At 40.1% G+C, this 18,575-nt stretch overlaps 1 protein-coding gene across 15 annotated transcripts in view; it reads left to right on the top strand.

Annotated features, from left to right (window-relative positions):
- PALLD (palladin, cytoskeletal associated protein) overlaps positions 1-15,077 on the top strand; it is a 375,682-nt gene extending 360,605 nt beyond the window's left edge. For 8 of the 15 annotated variants that reach the window (XM_081075482.1, XM_081075484.1, XM_081075481.1 and 5 more), the window contains 7 exons: positions 3,869-3,963; positions 5,491-5,623; positions 7,745-7,952; positions 10,937-11,102; positions 11,641-11,774; positions 11,933-11,978; positions 12,918-15,077. In XM_081075482.1, the coding sequence (XP_080931608.1) occupies positions 3,869-3,963; positions 5,491-5,623; positions 7,745-7,952; positions 10,937-11,102; positions 11,641-11,774; positions 11,933-11,946 (750 nt within the window). In that variant the 3' untranslated portion in view covers positions 11,947-11,978; positions 12,918-15,077. The remainder of the gene's footprint in view (positions 1-3,868; positions 3,964-5,490; positions 5,624-7,744; positions 7,953-10,936; positions 11,103-11,640; positions 11,775-11,932; positions 11,979-12,917) is intronic. The other 7 variants (XM_081075483.1, XM_081075474.1, XM_081075485.1 and 4 more) reach the window with 1 other exon arrangement.
- The last annotated feature ends 3,498 nt before the right edge of the window (positions 15,078-18,575 follow it).

Raw genomic sequence — 18,575 nt, 5'->3', positions numbered from 1 at the left:
TATCAAACTAATAATCCCGCCTCCCACAGACCATACCTTTCCTCTTTATGTTCAGAAGTGAAGGATGAGGTAGGAGCAAAAAGGTGACAAATGGCAACATATTCCTTTTTCTTAAATTTGGGAAGTTAAGGAAATATCTGCGGCAATATCTGTGTATGTGGTGCTAAGCAGCAGAAGTGAAAATCTTGCAAACACTGTAGAAATGTGTAATCTTTGCCAAGTAGTATGCCAACCTGTTGACCCTATTTTTTTGGAGAGAGAAGAGATTGGGCTACCAGTAAGCATAGTAGGGTATCCTGCATCTGATACCTCAAATCAGCCGTCACTTGGCAGCTCGAATATACCTATGTGCTCCGCACCTTTCAAACACTAGAGTGAGTTTAAAAGGTTGATTTACTCTCCATATATTTTGCCTTCTTTGCTAACAGTATTTTGTTTTCCTTTGGAGTCAATTACATCCAATACAAAAAAAAAAAAAAAAAAAACAGGAAGCGGGGAGAAAGAAAGAAAACAAACTCCATTACATGTGGGGAAAAAACTGTTCAATGAAACATTTCTAAGGGATACTTCTTATTCATCTAATTGTTATAATTCTACCCATACTAAGTGCTATAATAATTTAACAGTTGGAGCATTTACTGTGTAGAAAAAACACAGTATCAAATATTTTACACCTATTAACTCATTTAATCCTCACAAGAACCCATACGGGATTAACTATATGGTTGTATTTGACTGATAAGGAAACTTACTGAGGTGGTTAAGTTACCTGCCTGACGTCACTCACCTATAAAGGACAGAACTGGTTTACAAACCCAGACTGACACCAGAGCTAGGGAGTGTCAAACGAAGGTGTCTGGGATTCCCCCCAGCATTGAGAGCACTGAGAGGGCAAGGGGGGCGTTGGTTAAAAGAGGTGTTTGAAAGAGTCAAAAAAAGGAAGTAAGAGCATCCCTCAAGCAAAATATATCCACTTGGAAAATTTTATTGCCGTCAGCCAAGCTGCTGGGGCCCCTAAAAATCACTTCGATGCATGTCCATGCATCCATAAAATCTCAGACCCATAGTATCGTAACACGATACCAGCAGTGGTGAATTTCATAATGATCGGTGACATCAAGTAGAGAAGTCCCCCGTACCTGCAATTTCACTTTCTGCAATTTTAATTACCTGTGGTCAACTGTGGTCCAAAAATATTAAATGGAAAATTCTAGAAGTAAACAATTCCTAAGTTTTAAATTGTGCACTGGTAGAAGGTTGAAACCTCATGCTGCCTGCTTTGTCCCGCCTGAGACATGACTCATCCCTTTGTCCGGTATATTCACACAGTACAGGCAGGTATTTTGAGAGAACACATTCATGTAACTGTAATTACAGTATAATTGTTTGCTTTTGTTATTAGTTATTGTTGTTCATCTCTTACTTTATCATAGGTATGTATGTTTGGTACCATCCGAGGTTTCAGACATCCACTGGGGAGTCTTGGAACCTATCTTCCACAGATGGGGGGGGGGCTGCTGTACAATTTGATATTTATAAGATCATCTTAGGTTTTATCATTTAACATTTACAAGCTTCTCGTGAGAAGAAAGTTTTTACCAAATAGAAAACAAAGGATTGAACAAATTCAGTGATTTGCCCAAAGTTTTAGGAAAAGTCAAAACTCAAATCCAGGTTAGAAGAATTTTGTGTGTTTTTTTAAGCAACCAGTATCTGCTTCCCCAAATTCAAGGTTAAAGGTTTAATGTAACATGTCTTTTTCTAACCACATAAGTGGTTAGTTAATATTAATTTCCCTTGTGGATCCTCTGGGTTTTATACCACAAGGAAAAATCTATCCAAATTAACATTATGAGTTGAAGCAGCAAAGCAAATAGTTAAGGAAGCCATATCCCATAGATCAGTATAGTTGAAGGTATTTGTGTAAAACAAAACATACACTGTCTTGTCCTCAAGCTCAAAAAGAATCATGAGTCTTACGTGTTCATGTGTTCAAGTATCTGCTAGGATGCATCTGCTGGGTAATTTAAAATGGTGTCTTCTAAGGAAATCACATCTAGATTTTCTAAAGCAGGTACAGATTTGGAAGGGTTAGATGACATTCATTTTCAGATTTCAAGTTAGCTTAAGGGAATTACAAGTGTTTGCGAAGCAGAGTTCAGCATAACAGCCTTTGTATCATGCGGACTGAACTTCAGATACAATTTAAGTCAGAAATAATTCCCTGTCGTAATGTCATACTTCACGTCTCCTTGGAAATTTTCAGGAAAGGCCATGTTTTAAGGGTGATCTCAATAACAAATATTTTGAATGCTAGGGTACTTTACATATCTTATGGTACAGGACGACTTGAGGGTGTTTCCTGATGACCACGTCTTTTTATCTGGTAATTCCTAATTCTTCTGTCTGTATTACACCCCCGTGTGTCTTTGCCTTTCCCGGGTGGTTCAGCCCTCAGAAGCGCAGACTTGGAGAGGATCTGGAGAGTGCACTGAGGGAATCCCAGCCCCTCACTGAATCCTGCTGTGGGGTTTTCCCCTCCGTGTCCCCCCTACAGTGTGTTCTCTGCTCATCCCAGCCCCCTCTCAGTTGGAACTCAGAAAGCAGTGCTTCAAAACAGAACACCGCTTCTGTTACCTGTCTCGATGGATGGGCAACTTGGAATGAAAATGGGAGGGAGTGGTAAATTTGACTGTTAATGCACCTGAGGGCCGCTTTTCAACCTTGAGCTAGACTTCCCTGAGTCTAATCAATACATTTGCTTCTCATTTTTCCTTTCTTACTGTGGTTCCCTTACTTGGCCATTGACAGAATTTATAAATGCGTCGGTGAGTTCTCCTGGGAGATGAGAGGAGAAAGTGGAGGAGAAAATCATCTATTTTTGCTACTCTGCTTATAATAGTGAGGGGGGGAAATGAGAAGTGAGAAGACAGAAAGTAACAATGAGTGATTTATTCATGTAATCGGGGCCGGCTATTTTGTCTATCCATATGACAGCATGTATCATATTTTCAATTGGCAAATTTAAGAGAGAAAATACGGCTTTTCATTAGATAGGCCTTTAGATCAGGAGTGTCCAAACTTTTTTCAACGGTTTTCACCAAGGGCCATATGTGGTAAAATACACAAACAGCTGGGCCACTCACTTGAGGTGACGTACGTATTGCCTCACCTGGTTTATTTAACTAAACTAAATACATTTTTGGAATTTGCTGTGGGCCAATTAACAATGGATTGCGCGCCGCAGTTGGCCCGCGGGCCGCAGTTTGGACACCCCTGCTTTAGATGATCCACATATTTTAGGTATTTAACTGCTTCTGGTTTTGAAATCTCAAATATGTTTATGGGAACACGGTGTCCTGTACTCGTGATTCTCTCCTTATCATCCCTGTATGTACTTCTCTAATGCTCATTTTATCTGCTGCATCTCTTCTAATATGGGGTGTTTGGAAGAGATACCATTAACATTTCATAAATACGTTTACTGAAAAGTAAACCAACAGGAAACTGAAGTCGTCTAGTTTCAGTTCAGACTTAGCTACACGCAGTAGCTATGTGACCATGACAATGGAATCACAAGCCAGTGGCGTCCTGACAGTGTATTTCACAACTCAACTTCACATGTTTGGGAGTGCTTATTAGCAGATTACAATTTAATTTAATGAGGATTGTCACTTTGAATGCCATCCTAGATAAAACAGTAAAGCTTATTTAACTCAAGGAAAGTACATTTCTGTGAGGGGTTGGTGTCATTACTAACATGGCACACTGATTTGTTCGTAATGTCTTACGGAGCACAGAAGAAACAGTGCTTAGCAGTGAGCGGTGTTGCGTAGCAAATGATGTCTTTTCCTGTTGTCTCTGACAGGGCCGCGTCAGTTGTACTGGACGGCTAATGGTACAGGCTGTCAACCAAAGAGGTCGCAGTCCCCGCTCTCCCTCCGGCCATCCTCATGGCAGAAGGTATTTCAGATGTTCCTTCCCATAGGTGTTACTATGATTTCGTTTATTACGGTAAATTCAACACTATTAGAATCATATGATGACCGTAAAAGTGAACACACAAGTCTGAAGACAGAATGTGAATTTATCTTAAACGGTATCCAGTGTATGGCTCTTGGATCACTATGGTCCGTTGCAATTCAGAAAGGGGAAGGGAGCAACCACTAATGTGTGCTAAGCCAGCTCAGGTAATTCCGTCGCTAGTTTGTTAAAAAGGGCCTGATTTATATAAAAAGTCATCAAGACTCAGCAACTTTAAACGGCAGGTGTCTTAATGAAAATGCTAGTCGATGGTACACGAATCATTCAAAACCAAACTCCTCTAACCGAGAGCTGTATTATAAACTATGGCTGCTACCTTTCTTAAAATCAGCTTGTCTGCTAATGTTCATTTTACAGTTCCTTAGTTCACAACCGTTTATTTTAGACCCTAATCTTGTAGGTACGATATTTTAAATCCTCAGCAAGTGCCTGCTAGCAATAGACTGTGCTTTGATACCCTAGGATCCCTGAGCTTATTACACAGGGATGCTGGTGGAATCAGCAGGGTGGTAAGCCGGTGGCTGTGAACGTAACATTTAGGAGTATATCCACCGCCTTACATTCTGTTCCTTTGCTTTTCCTGTGGTCTTCAATAGAGCTAAGCTTTTCCAGGTGTGTCTCCCAGATAAGCATTCTGTTCAAATATCCGATCTGTATTTGGAGAAGAATGACCTATATAAAAACTGATAATTATTAGCGTCTTTTACTAATCTTTCATTTTTTTGTTCCATCTTATTTTTTCTAGTTAAGTGTTTTTAAACTTATCTCGTGATTACTGACCATTTGTATTCAACATGTTGCTCTTATGTCTTCCCTGCAATTACTTTAAGTTGTATCATTCTTGAAGGTGCCGCTGGAAACATCCTTAAAAGCAAGAAAGACACAAACTCTGGGAGATGTGCGGTTTTATTTTAAAACAAAAAAGGGGAAAAAAAAGTGTATTTAGGTACATGGATAAACGATAAAAAAGAAAACCTGCCTAAAAATGTAATTTGTTTTTTATAACATGCTAAGAACTTTTGATTTCCTGTAAGGTTAAATTCACAGTAGAAAATTCGTAGTTTCTGTTGAAAAAGATTTGGTAATAAATAAATGAGCAACAGCTGCTGCTATTTCTCATACAGCTTTAAAAATATTTAGGAAAAAATAGGTTAGTATCGATTACCCCATTTTTTCCTATTTCCCCTTTTATGATTTATAGTGTCTTTAAGGATTAGGAGAGCAGAACTGTTTAAGATCTGCAATTAGGCTATGTATAATAAACTTGCAAATGAAACAAGATTTTGCCTTGCTGACTTTTTAAAGTGTAAATCTTAGGGGTAGAAATCAGGTAAGGATATTATACTATTACCCCACATATTACAAAAAAAACCATGATTAAGAGCCTGGACATAACGCTATCTGTGTAGTATCTATCCTTCCATCTATTATGTGTCTTGTTCTAAGGCCCCGTTCTAGATCAAGGGACAGCGGAGATGAAAATGAACCAATTCAAGAGCGGTTCTTCAGGCCTCACTTCTTGCAGGCTCCTGGAGATCTGACTGTTCAAGAAGGAAAACTCTGCAGAATGGACTGCAAAGTAAGAGTTTGTTATTGCCTATAAATCTATCTTACCCCTTTGCCATTTCTCTTTAGTTCCTTTTGGAAATTATGTCAAGTATACACGTTTAAAATGTTTTCCAGCTAAGTGAAATATACGGGATGTTTACACACTGTTTTAAATCACCCTTTTCCTGTACTCTTAAATGTTTATTAAATATATTCGTTACTTAGAATCCTGTACCACACTCCAGAAAGTCGCTGGGAGGTTTTATCCCTTTAAGTTTCCCATTTTGTTAAAGGAATACATGTATTGAATCTGGCATATGTCCTGATCGTTAATTAGTTGATCTTCACTCTTTATTCACACAAATTTTGTATCCATATGTCTACTCTGACTTTTGCTCCTCCCATTTTCTATTTCTAAGAGACGTAAGAGTGACATCCTTCTTTCACCCATTTTACAGCAGGGCTTCTTAATTCAGGGTACGCAAATTTCATTGTATGTGTGAATTCTGAAATTGTATACAAAATTGTGTGTGATATAACTTTTATCAATTTCTCAAATGAACTTGAGGCCAAAAATGTTTAAGAACTATTACTCTGACAATTTTTCTTTGCCCCATTATTTACTGACCTGAAGTTCAAAATTTAGCTCTTAAAGATAGGTAAGGTTTTTAAAATTTGGGCTCCCTCTGCTGGTTCTCTTTGGGATTGCAGAACACAAAGGGTGTTCAGAAGATTTGGGCATCATTTGTTTTTTTCAAAAGTAAGTCTGGGCTTGTATATGAAAAGAATAAAAGGATCTGTTCAAATTATGTCCTTATTATAATGACCTTAAATTCGTGATACCAGCTTTGTTTACTTACACAAACAAGAAGGCTGGGGTTAGACAAAGGGCAGAGGAATCAGGCATTTTCCCTTCGCCTTAACGTGAGTAACTATCCACTGGGAACTGGGCAAGCTGAGATTGCAGTGCTTTACGCATCTCCTACTAATGGGCTGTGGCTTCAGTCGGGATACAGCCCTGTTTGTGTAGGTTCTCACCTAGTGAAGCAGGAACAAGTAGTGCTGCTTTCTTTCTAAATTTGGGAAAGGCCTGGAACCTGACCCCAAGTGCACTCCCACACGTTCCTCCAGACAGGTAAATGAGTATGTAGAGAGCGGGGGATAGCAGGTGTACAGATGGGAGAACATACGAGCCTGAGCGTCTCAGAAGCCAAGCTGCGTAACGATTGCTTCCAAAATCTCTTCATCCTTTTGACCAGTAATTTAATTTTTTCCTTTAAATTCTCTAGACCTTTGTGATATATGGGGAGTGGGGCATCGTTTAAGTAATATAAATGAATTACCATGTAGCAGGACTGGAATTTATGAGTTCCCTGGCTGATTTTGGCAAAGCTGGACCTTCAGAAGAATTGTTTTCCAGTCCAGCAGACATCTTTTTGTATGTAATTTCCCACTAGTAAATTTGGGATGGGGTAAAAAGGCCTTCGTTAGTGGTGCTTCTCTCCCCATTCAAAATCAAGGGCAAAGCCATAAAGAGTTGACAGATGGCAACCATCCCTATCCTTTCACAGCACAACTTGTTATTTATTAGCAATTAAATCGCTTTTGTCTGATGTCTGGTCAACAACTGTCTGGGTCTCAAGATTTTATGTTTCCATTGTGATGCTAATTTGTTGATATGGCTTTCTGGCTAATTTTGTATTGTTCTTGTTACTTAGTTTCAAGGATTATAAACTAATAGCCCTGCTGCTGATGGATGCATTAACTAATATCTCCACAGCTGTGGCAATTCTATGATGAGAAGCCTTACTGTGTGTAAGTGCCAGCTGAGTATGTTGTTATTACGATTAGACTTTTTTCCAAAGAGCTCAGGGCCCTGTGCTGCCATCATCCCAGTAATATTTATAACCCTTGTGAGGTAAGATGGTGACAGACCTTGTTTTGCTCCCCATTTCATTTCTAGGTTGCTCTATAAGAAGTGAGCCCATGAGTGCTTAAGAAGCCACTGAAAGGGTTTAATCAAAACAGTAACATGAGCTGATACTAAAAGCCATCTCTTTTACTACCAAAGGGGGAATTTATGCTGGTTTCTCAGCTATTGATTTCATTGTTTTCATATTAGAGAAGTTCATGCATTTTCTTTCTGGTTTAGGTCAGTGGGTTACCAACCCCAGACCTCAGCTGGCAACTAGATGGGAAGCCAATCCGCCCTGACAGTGCCCACAAGATGCTCGTGCGTGAGAACGGGGTGCACTCACTGATCATAGAGCCCGTCACCTCGCGGGACGCCGGCATCTACACATGTACGGCCACTAACCGAGCGGGACAGAACGCGTTCAGCCTGGAGCTTGTGGTTGCAGGTAGGCTTGTCTGAATTCTCTCTCTCCCAGCATGAACATGAGATTTAGAAATGTAAGCTAATCCTGCATTAGTAACCAGTAGGGAAAAGAAATTGGACCTCTGCAGACAGATTGTTTCGTCAAAGTAGCCAATGGAGACATGTTATGAGGCTTAGCAAATCAGAAACATTAATTTTTCTTCATTGTAGCTGTTATTATCAATCCCTCCTTTCTCCCACTAGCCTGGCCAAAAGAGAAAAGGATTTGGGTTTCTCTGGATCACTTTATGTGTCGCGCTTGTTGTTACATAAGGAAAGCTCAATAGCAGCACAGGCTCTGAGAACCAAACTTGATGTATAAGGATTGATTTATGCATCAAGTTCTACACAACTTGTTTTTAAACTGGTTTAAAACTGGTTTTTAAATCAATGTAACATGCACTGATGTCAAAAGTCAAAAATGTTTAACATTTCATTACCCCCAATGTCAGTCAAATTAAACATACATTTGCTTTTTAGCTGATTATACTGTGAGATAAACTTCGTTAAAGTATTGTTATGTGAAGTTTTACCCTTAGGAAAGGACAATATATTTATGGAAAGGTTTATACCATCCTTAAGAGTTGAGCATAACTAAACATTCTGATATCTGTTCTCTTTTAAAAAAAACATGTTTATTTGTCATACCTCTGTTTGTAAAGCGCCTCATATACATTATCTCAGTTGGTCTTCATAACAGCCCTCAGAGGGAATCAGAGCAAACTTTCTTCCTCATTTGACAGATGTGGAAATTAGACTTAAGTGAGTTGCGCACAGTCCCATCAGTCAGCTGAGGGATGGACTCGGTCTGCTGATCCCCGGTCCTCTTCCACGCACTGTGAGCCACTGAGCTCGTTCAAGAAATAGAGCAGCAGCCTTCAGGGGGACGGTGTAGACGCTTGATCACTGTGCTGCACACCTGAAGCTGAAGTTAAATAATATTGCATGTCAGCTCATTTTTATACACACACACACATATATGTACCGGTGCCAAAAAATGTATACAAGTGGACACTTTGGTCAACGTTGCTCAAGCAGTAGTTCACCATCATCAGAAGTGTCTGGACGCTGATGGTAACTACTTTGAGCACCTCTTGTAATTGCAGAAGTCAAACGTGACTTGTATTCATCTTTCGTTATCGGTATATATTGAGTATTACAATATTAATAGTTTTTACCTTTCTTAAAATATGTATACTTTTTTGGCACCTTCTGTATATATAGTCATGGCATATCAAGTACAGAACAGGAAATAGTCATTGGTAGCATAACAGCTATATACGATCGTCAGAGAGGTAGCAGATTGGGGGAAGGGAGTTATCACTTTGTGAGGGGTATAAATGTCTAATTATTATGTTGCTTTGTACACCGGACACTACTAAAAATAGAGTAGCAATGAGAATAAAGCCCAGGAGGTCCTGGCTAAAATCCTTGATAATGATTCTGCTAATAGCACAAAGACGTCTTCCACACAGAAAACACGATACAGGTGTGGATTGTGGTGCTGGTAGCCATGCTTTCACATTTTGTGCAGTGAGTAGTACTACACACTCGGATTGACCTGTCAGCCCCGTAACTAACTGTCCCTCATCAGACGAAAACCAACTGTTTTTCTCCCGTGCAATGTGCACGGGCAATGTGTCTGTCCTTCAGGACTGCCATCTCCATCTGCCTCAGGGAGCACTTCCGTTAGAAGACGGCAGTGCACAGGAATTGAAAGCAAGGTCTCTGACATCAAGTCTCAGTCCCAGCTCTCGCTTACTAGCTGTGTCCTTTGGCAAATACCTAACATCTCTGCAACTCTGTTTCCCCGTATGTAAAATCAGAACGTAATGCCTCAGCAAGTTTTTATTAGGATTAAATCTAGGACGCTCTGTAGCACCAGTACCCTGCGTGGCCATGCTCCAAAACGGCAGAGATTTTTCTTACTGGCGAGCTGCTACGACATTAAGCCTCATTTTATATACTGAGGTGTGTTCCCACTTCCCCCTAAACAGCCTCGGTCAGGTAACCATTTAAGTCCAAGAAAAATACAAGCTCTCCATAGTTCAAAGTCTGAGATAGTCTGGGGTATTTGAACATTTCAGGTAGAATTTCTATCCTCTTCACCTGCCTGTCGCTGGCTGCCTTGATATATTTGTCATTCCAGAGGATGAGGAGTGGTGGAGAAAGACATGCACCCTTGTATTTATTGCTGGTAGCTCAGAAGAAAATGACTAAATCTAATTCTGCCTCTGAAATTGTTTTCACTCAGATCCAAGAAAATCACTTCCCCCTGGATGGGGATATTTAGAGTATTAACTATCAGTTCTGATTTTTTCAGACTAATGAAGTTATCCTTTTTTATGGTGTCCTTCCTTCAAGGTAATCATAAATAAAGCTTTCTTTTTTTATAGCCCTCAAAGAATACAAAGTGTAATCTGTACTTAATAGGATGTACATTCCTAGTTTATAGGTAACTATTTAAAGCTGCCAAATTTGGATGAAGACGCTTCCCCTGTACTAACCCCCCTTTAAATCCCACGGTATGTTTCACTGACGCCAGGACTTACAAATCTTCAGAATTTTCATAGCACACCTTGCAGGTAGCAGGGAGGGACTCGAAGTGGATCCGATTCTTAGCAACACTTGTCCTCAGCGTCACTAGGGGGCAGTGGTTGGTAACGGCTGTGACTGCACTGTAACCATCAGTAGTGAAGCCCTCTCTGCGGCCTGTCAGTCATTCTGTGGTGCAGATGGCCAGTGGACTGTGTGGTCCTGTCAGAAGTGAACGAATCAAGGAAATAAATGAGTGGATGAAGCACAGGAAACTTTCTTTTAAAAAAAAGGATAATTTGGAGAGAGGACCAGCATTGTACCACCTGAAGTGAAAAGATCTATTTAAGCAATATTGCAAAAAGCGTGTAAATTATTTGTATTGCGCCTTTTGTCTATCACTGATAGATCATTCATCTCATGTTTTCTCAGCGAAAGAAGCGCACAAACCCCCCGTGTTTATCGAGAAGCTGCAAAACACAGGAGTTGCTGACGGGTACCCAGTGCGACTGGAATGCCGTGTTTCAGGAGTGCCACCACCTCAGATATTTTGGAAGAAAGAAAATGAATCCCTCACTCACAGTACTGACCGAGTGAGGTGAGAATACACAGTGACTTAACCTGATTCATAACTTCTTGGTTCTAACGATATAAAAACAGTTACTTTATATAGCATGTAAATCTGGGTAAGAGTCACGCCACTGATGATAGCAAAGACAAAAGACACTCTTTACCCTAATGTATGATGAAGCTTTCAGAAAGACGCTAGAATGGAATACGACGATGAAATACATTCTAACTTAATCTAATGGTTGGTTTTTTTGTGCGTTTATCTTTCTATCTAAAAGGACAGATGCATTCATTTGCTTCAGTGGTGACAGAGAAACTATTCAGTGGTTTTGTAAAGGCAGATCCTTAACCAGAAATTAAGTGCAGAGATGTGTTCAGGCTCGCGATGTCTGCTCTCGTCTCCCATTACCTTTTAATGGGGCCAGCAGCCTCTCCAGAATAAGTATGACCCTATTATTCTCTACTCGCGCAATTCTGTTTCTAATGAGCTAATTAGAAACGATGCTTCCTGTCCACAGCCACTTCTTAAGCATTTAGAGCCCTGATGACTGTATCCTTTTCCACAGCATGCACCAGGACACCCATGGCTACGTCTGCCTGCTCATTCAGGGAGCCACGAAAGAAGATGCCGGCTGGTATACGGTGTCGGCCAAGAATGAAGCAGGGATTGTGTCCTGTACTGCCAGGCTGGATGTTTACAGTGAGTGCTGCCTCATCTCATCTCCTTGCATTTAGTCATTAAACGCTGAAAAAAATAGACATCTGAACAGCAAATCATACTACTTTTATGTAATCTTACAACAGTAGAGATATTTTTGGCTAAAATTTTCATATTGCTCTCTCTCTTTCTGTTTATAGTTTCTCAACATTAATAGTGAACTACACCAGGAGAACAAATACCCAAGTATCTTTCAGGAACTTTGCATTAGCAAAATATGCATGCTGATTTCTCTTATGTGGGCTAGTCAGCTGTGGCTTCCTTACTCCAGCTTCCTTAGGCATTAACAGTCGGCAACAGCATAACCACATGTTTTTCACCTTATTCTTATTACCATGTTCTGCAAATGACTGCCTTTTTAACATTTCTTCCTGTATTATAATCCTAGCACAGTGTCTTAATGCACTCTAAACATGGGTACATCGATCCTGGAATGCATACTTTTGTGGCTTAGTGCTTTTGTCATTAATTTATCTTAAGCAGCTGAGCAATAATAGGTTTGTGAGTGTTTGTGTATGTATATTTGTCTACATGCATCCTAAATTTAACGAAAATCACTCCTACTGAATTTACAAACTAGTCCAATAGCATTATGGGATCTAGTTACACAAAACCACTAGAAAAAAATGAAGAGCTTACCTCTCCTTGAGCAAGAAAGAGCTCTGTGAGGTTCTTCAGGAAAGGAATGAACTCAGCCTTCCCTGCTGCCCAGCTGCTTTCAATGGATTAAACATCCATCCCAAACACCAAACTACTCTCACTATTGCGGCACTTATTTATTTTGATCTCTGAAGTTGTTTTTTTAAGCGGGGAGAGGTGAATTAGGAAACTTAGAGCCTATCTCAAAGGACTCCCTGTGCCGCGGCAAGTATTTCCTTTAAAATAAACTATGCTTTGTCTTTATCATCTGTTATAGCCCCACTACCCTGTACAAACAGTACATCTGCAACACGGGTAAAATGCAAAACTATCCTTAAACTTTAGGATTTCTACCATGGATGCATTCAGTTTTTCATAAAGAACGTGTACCTGGTATATATCAAAAGACATTCTGTATTTATTTGAAACATCTAAGGGCTTTCCGGTTATTCTTGATTAAAACATCCTAATTTTCTTTTTTTCTAGCCCAGTGGCATCAGCAGCCACAGAGCACCAAGCCAAAAAAAGTACGCCCCTCAGCCAGTCGCTATGCAGCACTTTCAGACCAGGGACTAGACATCAAAGCGGCGTTCCAACCCGAAGCCAGTCCATGTCACCTGACACTGAATCCCGGCTTGGTAGAGAGCGAGGACCTGTAACATTCTTGTTGAAACTGACACACTGAAACCGCCTTGCCTTGACCAGCATATTCCTTTGCCACAGTATGTAAAAGGCAAAAACATACCTTTGACTATAAGAAATAAGAAAATGTTTCTCTTAGAGTTTAAGTAAGCGATGCTAATAGAAATGTACACATTGCACAGAAAATTCACATTCATCATCCAATTTAAAACTTTTGAATTGCTGTGATTAAAGTGGTCTGAAATGCTAAAAGGAAACCAATTGTTCAAAGGTAACCACAATTTGTATTCTCAAAAGTGCCTTTAAAACACTAGCTTTAGGTGCTACGTAGCATGATAGTGTGGAATGCTTTCACCATGAGGCAATTGTACCACTACTACTACTAAAATGATTCTAAAATGGCAGTGTATTCAGACAGCTACAGTGAATCAAGTGCAATATGTGAGGGTGAAAGAGGAAATGCAAAAAAATCCAAGTAAATGCCTTGTCTTTGCAAACTGTTTTATATTAAACCATAAGGAATTACTTGCCTTAAATTTTAATAATATCCAGAGTTTTCTAACAAGGTTAATACCTTACTTCATAACCTTTATTTCTTTGTATTGTATTTTCTTTTCATGCTACCTTGGTAGAAAGCTTATTTACAAACCGTATTGAAAGGCTAATTTAAATATAAATAATATAAAGTATTCTGAATAAAGCCGAAATATATTACAGTCCATTCCAAGAAAGGCATCCAAACCACCGAAATGACCAAGGCACATAGAATTTGGAGGAAAGAGGGGTTTGGAAATAGTAGGGAGAAGAATGAAAATGCTACACGTGTACTTACTACATTGTATTCATTCAGATAAAAGAAGGGCAAGAAACAAGTTAAAGGACAGGCTTTTCTTTGGTTTTCTTGACAATTAATCTAACATGTAGGCGAAAAACACTGCCACTCACCAGTCAGGGAATCCAGGGTCAGCTGAAAGTTTGGAGCATATGTGCTATGGGAACTTTAGCGTATCTGGCATTTGTGTAGTAGAAGATTTTAGATGTTTAGAGCAAGTTGAAAATGGACTGAGACTGCAAGATTGGCATAAATGAAAAACTGCCTGTAGCATCTAGTCTACTTGAGGGAAATGGAGACTTAGTAGAGACAAAAACAGGTTTGTGCCATAGTGTTTTGGTTTTTTCCCAATGGCACCAAGATATGGTGAATGGAAAATATTAGTTCACTTCCCTGCTGTTGTGAAACCTTGCCTCAAGAAGGTGCTAAATTCTGAGTAATTTGTAAAGGCATCTCAGCAGAGACTAATTTTTAAATGCACACAATTCTGCATCAGCTAAATTGAGTTGATTCTGACCAGACTTGATCGTTTTAAGTCGGAACCAATAAACTTTAAAAAGGAGAAAAACAATTTGGCCTACTATTATAACATGAGGCTTTAATGGTACTTTGCTATGAAAAGAAAACACTGTATTCCTTATGCAAAACACGTATCTCTCATTATTTATAATAAAAATGTTGAAGTCTCTTAGCTCAGTTACTCAATTCAATACATAGTATTTTTTAAAATAATTTTATATTTGTGTACCACCCTATATATTTCATATTACTGCTTCACATGTACAGCTTTCTACTTCTTTGTAAGAACACCAACCAAGTTGTAAGTGGTTGATAGGCTTGAGCACTGGGTGGCAGATGTTCTCGGCAGTGGTACAAGTTTCTTTGATCACACTTATATGCATTACTAATATGGAATTTAAGATACCATACAAAGTCCCTCATGGACTTACCTATGTTCTAGTATTGACTTATGTCATATCTTACTTGCCAAATTTTTCTGAATGTGACTTTTTTGCTAATTTGCTGGGTTTGGGATTAAGTAGCATTATTTTGCCACCTTTTATGTTGTATTTATAAAAAAAATAGTATTATACTACTTTGGATTGTTGTGTTGGTGTAATATGGATTTAACGTCAATAAATATTTAACAAATAGTTGCAATTTTGTGAAGCAAAATATTCTATTGTTTTAGTTTCTTAGTGCTGCTGTAACAAACTCGTACAAACGTAGAGGCATAAAACAGTACTCACGTCTTAGCTGTGTAGGTCAGAAGTTCAGGCATGATATGGCTGGTTCTCTGTGCAGGGTCTCACAAGGCGAAAAATCAATGCTTCCGCTGAATTGTATTCTCACTTAGCGCTCAAGGTCCTGTTCCAAGCTTATGAGAGAATTCAGTTCTTTGCAGTTGTCGGACAGAAGTCTGGGTCTATCTGCGAGGGGCCTCCCACATTCAGGCCACCCACATTCTTTGCCATTTTCAATACCAGCAATGAGACGCTCCCTGTGACAAAACCCTCTCACGCTTTGGATCTCTCGTGGAGAGGCCTGATCCCCTTTAAGGGATCGCCTGATGAAATGAAACCCACTCAGATAATCTCTCTTAAAATCACTGGATTTGGGACCTGATTACATCTGCAAAATTGCTTCAAAGCAATTTGTGTTTGATTGCATAACTGAGAGAAGGTGCGTGAACACCAGGAGGTGGGGTAATGGGAGTCATCTTAGAATTCTCAGGTTGCTGTTGCCGTGTGCGTCTCATGGATGCAAGCTCCATCGGCTTGCGAAGTCAGATGTTTGGGGGGCGCATCTTTCATTCGCAGGTCTTAAAAGGTAAGGTGACCCATGTGGGGTTCAACCCCCTTCCATTTATTTTCTGTATGCACACAAATAATACTGGCTTGTGTGCCCAGGAAAAAGTATTCTGTGACCACACACCACATCCCCCCTCTAAGAAATTAAATATAGAGAATTCTGGTTCACAATGGCAACACAAGAGGATCCTGAACTCACTTCCTCCCATGGACACACCAAATACACAACTACCTACAGAACAATTTCCTCTGAAAGAAACCCAAAAACTAGCAGAGTGACTCATACATTGGGCAAAGGAGAAATGGGTAGGAGAGGTTGAAACACAACCTTGCCAAAAACCCTACCCCCAGCAGAGCCACCCACAATTGGGAAGGAACTCACAACCCTGAGCTTCTCGCTGAGGACTGAAGGGGGTTGAACCCCACAGGGGTCACCTTAACTTTTAAGACCTGCGAATGAAAGATGAGCCCCCAAAACATCTCACAACATCTCAGCCAATGGGGCTTGCATCCATGAGACCCACAAGGCAAAAGCAACCTGAGGACAGTTCTTAAACGCCTGGCAGACACAGACTCACCTACCCAAGGGCCCAGTCCAGAAACAGCTGACTGAAAGTGCCCAATCTTTCTGTGAAAGACCCTTATTTACTCATCTTAAAGGGTCAGCCGGAAGGGTAGGCATCTAATTTAACACACATCCAGAGGCCTAGCTATAGGTGTGGCCTGAGGGGCAGGCTTCTAATGAAACACATCTAAACGCAGACTGCAATCCTCTCCAGAGACCTGAGGGCTAGTGCTGCTATCTTCACACTCCCTCTGCCTCGCTCCAGGTTGCTGCTATCTCCTAGAAAAGAGCTGAAACATTTGCAGCTGCCCGTCCAGAAGAAAACCCTTGGTCACCTGGTTTTGGTGGCCAGTGGGGCTTACATGGGTCTCACAGGACTGTAAAAGAACCAGTTATTAACCAACTACCACCAAGGGACCAGCATACAGCTAGCAGACGGAAACACACACAGGCAATCTGTCTCTGAAAGAAGACAATGAGATTTTCTTCACAGCTGTGGCCAACGGGTAGGCTTCTAATTCCGCATACATCTAGTGGCTGACTCCCTTATGCTCCAGAGACAGGCCAGCAGGCACACTTGATGCCCAGCCCCAGGGTACCAGTGTCTCCAAGAAAGGAGCTTGTGCACATATCTGGCGCCCTCGTTTTTGTGGCTCTTGTCCAGAGGATAAATCCCTTGACAGACTGGCCTGGTGGCCAGTGGGCTTATGTTCAGGTTCAACTATACGACACCAAACAAAGAAACCACTCTTAATTGGCTATAACCCCAAGGCTCAGTACGAAGGGAGAAAACAGAAACATGCCCTTCTCCCAGTATCTCCTGAAAGAGGCATATTCCCCTACTTTAAAAGCTGCTGCTTCAGAGTCTGGCTTCCAATTAGCCTGAATCCAGGTGCTGACTGAGATCTTATCCTTTGGGACATTAACAGGTCGTGAAACACCCTCAACTACTGGGAGCCACTAAGAATAAAGTAGGTAACTTGGACAATCACAAAGGTTTGAAAAACAATCAACAGCTTGAGCAGTAAGATTCATCTCCTACCGTGTTTCCCCCAAAATAAGACCCAGCTGGACCATCAGCTCTAATGTGTCTTTTGGAGCTAAAATTAACATAAAACCTGGTCTTATTTTACTAATGTATAAGACTGGGACCTATATAAGACCCAGTCTTAAATTAATTTTTGCATCAAAAGACTCATTAGAGCTGATGGTCCAGCTAGGTCTCATTTTCAGGGAAACATGGTCACAAGGCCAGTCTTTCAAGACTGGGAGAGGTGACTGTTTTACCTAACGCATAGAAACCAATACAGAGTGTCACGGGAAATGAGAAACAAAGGCATCAATTCCAAATGACAGAAAATAAAAACTAAGAAATAGACCTTTATCAAATGGAGGTAAGTGATTTACCCAATAAAGAGTTCAAAATAATCATCATAAAGATGCTCATGGAGCTCGGGGGAAAACGCATGAGCAATGTGAGAATTCCAACAAACAGACAGTACCAAATAGAAGTCACAGAGCTGAAGAATACAGTAAGTGAATTGAAAAATACAACAGAAGGCTTCAGTGGCGTGATGAAGCAGAATAAACAGCACCCACACAGAACCCTAAAGATTCCACCAAAAAGTTATCAGAAATGATCAAAGTCAGTGAAGTAGCAGGATACAAAATCAAAGTTCAGAAATCAGCTGCATTTTTATACACCAATAACAAATTATCAGAAAGAGATATTAAGAAAACAATCCCATTTACAATTGCACCAAAAAGAATAAAATACACAGATGCAAAAATCCTAAACAAAATTCTAGCAAATCGAATGCAACAATGCATTAAAAAGATTATTCATCACGACCAAGTGGAGTTCATCCCAGGGGTACAAGGATGGTTCAACATTCACAAATCCATCAATGTGATACATCACATAAAATAAAGGACAAAAATCATATATCAATTGATGCAGCAAAGCGTTTGACAAGATACATCCATTTATCATTAAAACACTTAATAAAATAGGTACAGAAAGAAAATTCCTGAACACAATAAAGCCCATATATGACAAACCCTCAGCTAAAATCATAATTAATGGTGAAAAACTGAACCCTTTGCTCTATGTTCAGGAACACGACAGGGCTGTCCCCTATCACCTCTGCTTTTCAACATAGTGTTGGAAGTCCTTGCCAGAGCTATCAGGCCACAGAAAGAAATAAAAGGCATCCAAATTTGGAACGAAGAAGTTAAATTGTCACTCTTTACAGATGCCATGATGCTATATAGAGAAAACCCTAAAGACTCCA

The sequence above is a fragment of the Rhinolophus hipposideros genome (genome assembly GCF_964194185.1).
Source record: "Rhinolophus hipposideros genome assembly, chromosome: 16".
NCBI classification, from domain to species: Eukaryota; Metazoa; Chordata; class Mammalia; order Chiroptera; family Rhinolophidae; genus Rhinolophus; species Rhinolophus hipposideros.
Note: the sequence above shows the minus strand (reverse complement) of the source record. Positions and strands in the feature narration are given on the sequence as shown.